The 3,177-nt window shown below is 37.5% G+C and overlaps 1 protein-coding gene across 1 annotated transcript in view; it reads right to left on the bottom strand.

Moving 5' to 3' along the window:
- Nucleotides 1-2,446, bottom strand: part of bsdc1 (BSD domain containing 1) — a 9,226-nt gene extending 6,780 nt beyond the window's left edge. The window contains exons 1-4 of the mRNA XM_078277521.1: nucleotides 2,354-2,446; nucleotides 1,700-1,754; nucleotides 531-647; nucleotides 1-55 (exon numbers count right to left, since the gene is read on the bottom strand). The exon at nucleotides 1-55 is cut by the window's left edge and continues 113 nt beyond it. Of these exons, the coding sequence (XP_078133647.1) occupies nucleotides 1-55; nucleotides 531-647; nucleotides 1,700-1,754; nucleotides 2,354-2,364 (238 nt within the window). The 5' untranslated portion in view covers nucleotides 2,365-2,446. The remainder of the gene's footprint in view (nucleotides 56-530; nucleotides 648-1,699; nucleotides 1,755-2,353) is intronic.
- Nucleotides 2,447-3,177: the final 731 nt, after the last annotated feature.

Genomic DNA, 3,177 nt, shown 5'->3' with positions numbered 1-3,177 from the left:
AGAAACTAGAAAGGCTCTTCTTTACCTTTTCTGAGGTCTCAGAGGAACCTTCCACCTGGGAAGCAGAATAAATAGACAGGTTAGATTTGGTATTTAGTAAGGCTGCAGCTATCGATTATTTTAATAATCGAGTATTTTACCGATTATTCCATCGATTAATCGGATAAGAAATACTTAGTAAGAAATACTTAGTAAACAGCAATAGTAAATATGTATTATTGCTGTCTTGTGTCCACAGAAGCGTCAACCTGTTGTGTGCGCTAGTAATTATCCTCCCTGCGGAAACACAGTGAGCCGTACAACCTTAATTACATTGATTTAACGAAGCTTCGAGGCAAAGAATTTTGCTTCGAGGATTTTTTGTAAACGAATTATTCGAGGAATCGTTTCAGCCCTAGTATTTAGCAAATAATACTTAAATCATACTGTATGACGTTGGCCTACTGAACACACATTCAACAGCCATTTCACCTAACTGTCAAGAGATACTTAAATAAAAAACAACGAACAAGGTAAAGTCGGCAACTTACTGCAAGCTTGTTTCTGACAGCAGTGGCTGTAGCCACAAGTGAGCAGGTTGTGTCATGTTGCACCACAGTGGAGAACTCTGTCAGGTCTCGCTTTATGAATTCTAAGGCCTCAGATGACTGCAAAGAAGAGAGTCAAATAATTAACATCCAGATTCAACTTTATCATCTCCATTAGCAAGCTCTTGTTGTTTCAGATGAGCGTGTATGTACGTGAAAACATTAAATTCAAATAACACAAAAAAATAGAGTTCAATGGCGCTCACAGCAACAATATATAGAAAACATAACATACTAGTGCTGAGCGATATGAAAAAAAAAAAAATCTTCAATATTGCGACAATATTGTAGTGTTGATTATTGGTGCTTTCACAAAATATTCACACAATGGGATTTTTTGATAAATAATCATCAGTAATGTGGATATAATGTAATGTAAAAGTGGGTAAAGGCAAATAATATAACTGAGAGAACAGTCTGGTAAATTTAGAAAATGAAGTCACTTTCAGTAGTTCAACAACCTTCAAGCACTGTGAATGAATCAGCCTCACAATTGTTCTAGAATTCCTTCCTGGAATATCAAAGCCAAACTTTCTTTGAAAAAGAGATGTTCTGAGAATTGAACAGCTGTAACTTTATGGATTTTCTGCACATGCTAACAGATAGCTGGGACAGTTTAACTTGTGTCTTTTACCTGAATAATGCTATGCATTCAGTTTTTATTGACAGAGGTAAAGGTTCCAAAATCATGCCACCACAATGGTGACAACAGCTTTGGACATTAAACTGTACAACTGCGTGGCCAGCTTTTGTGGAGTTGAGGAGTTCAAGTCATTTGGAAGAGAAAAAACAGCCTTTGCTGACTTTTGCAGACCACTGCAGTTGAGTCTATGAATGTTACTGGATTTACTGTCAGTAATCATGTTGCCTGGGTATATATAGGTTTTGGCTCTGACCTTTCATGACAAATATGCGGATAACTGTGTGTTGTTCAGTAAAATATAACTGGTGTTTTATGCATCTATTGAAACATTTTATGAAATTTAAACATTGAAGGGAGAGTAGCGGTTGGCATTGAAATATTCCTCAGAGCAACATCTGACAAACATTGTAAAGGCTGAGCAACTACTAATGATACAGTAAGAAGTACTAATGTCCATGGTGTGGAATACCTTATCTTTGACGGCCTGGAAGCTCTGCTGAAGCCAGCCTCCCCACCAGCCTTCTCTGTAAACATACAGACATTTAGAAATGAGCTACGTTTTAAAACAGCAGAGAAAATATTTCCATAACACCACAACTGCACGATCCATGTACATTTATCAAATATTTAACATGCTGTGTCAATACAGCAAGGCAGGCTGTCAGCTGTTTTCTTTCTCAAGCTATCTCTCTAACGTTAGCTAGCTAACTAACACATACACAGCCTGGCAAGCTAAACGAGTTAGCTAACGTCAGCTATCACTGCCATGCAAGCTAATTACTCGAAATAAAGCCATGAATGCCATTTGTAAGGCTTAATAAAACGCTAGTTACCAAAATGAAGGATATATATAGTCCGCTATTCGTTATTGCGTGATTTAAGCTGCTCTACACCACAGCTAACCAGGCTATGCTAACGCTAGCCAGGTTATGTTTTGGTAAACAAATGCACTTCCTGAACTGATTCCGTGAGCTGTAAAATACAGCGTTTAAACAAAGTAACTATACCAAATCTTATACGACACATAACACAATAAGGAACACAATATGCACACGATTTCGGTGTTCTCTGCTATATGACCGTTCATTTTAAAACAAAAAGTAATTTGCGAGTTCACTCTCACCCTTCAGCCATCTTCAGACGATGACATCATCAGTATTTACTGAACTCTAACCCGGTTACATGGCTAAAAAAAATACACACGTAATGCAAATTGACTTCCCTCCTGAGATATACAGACAATCACATCCACATATACGGTGAGAAACCACTGTTTTAAATTTTATTTATTTTTTACAGTTTGTAACCAGTATATTATGATTTGCAGTCTTTGAGCTAACTATGGTGGCTGCAGAGGACCAAATTGGACGGCAACTAAAGTCTGAGTGGAAAAGTGAATCACTGTGGGCTACATGGACTTACTACAAGAATGAGAGGACTTTCAGTTGTTCTCTATTGTGTTTATGTATTGTTAGAAACAAGAGCTGACCAACCTTTACATGTGACTTCATACTGTTATAAGGTCAGAAGGTTTTGTATCCTACTTCTGCATATCTATACCAGACCCAACAGAAACAGATTTGTCTAGACACCAGATTGAATATATTATGAAATAAACAAAACTGCACCCTGTGTAGGCACAAGGAGAACTGTTTGAAAAGTCATCAACATTTAAGTAAATGCAGTTTAGAGTTACCATCACACAGTTGGCAGAAGTGCATCAAAACAAAAGAGGACAAACTGCAGCACAATGCTTCCATGAGTGAGCCTAACGATTTAAGCATATGCAAGTTGTTTTCTTTTCATTAAACCTCATTTAACCAATACGCTGCATACAAAACCAAACAAATGAATCCAGACCATACCTCTCCTTCTTGAGCCTTTATGTTGGTTAATTAGTGTTTAGCAAGTCCAACCTGAATCCCAGCCCTCATCAATCTCCTGATC

The sequence above is a fragment of the Sander vitreus genome, chromosome 20, assembly GCF_031162955.1.
Source record: "Sander vitreus isolate 19-12246 chromosome 20, sanVit1, whole genome shotgun sequence".
NCBI classification, from domain to species: Eukaryota; Metazoa; Chordata; class Actinopteri; order Perciformes; family Percidae; genus Sander; species Sander vitreus.
This window is presented reverse-complemented; position numbering and strand designations above follow the sequence as displayed.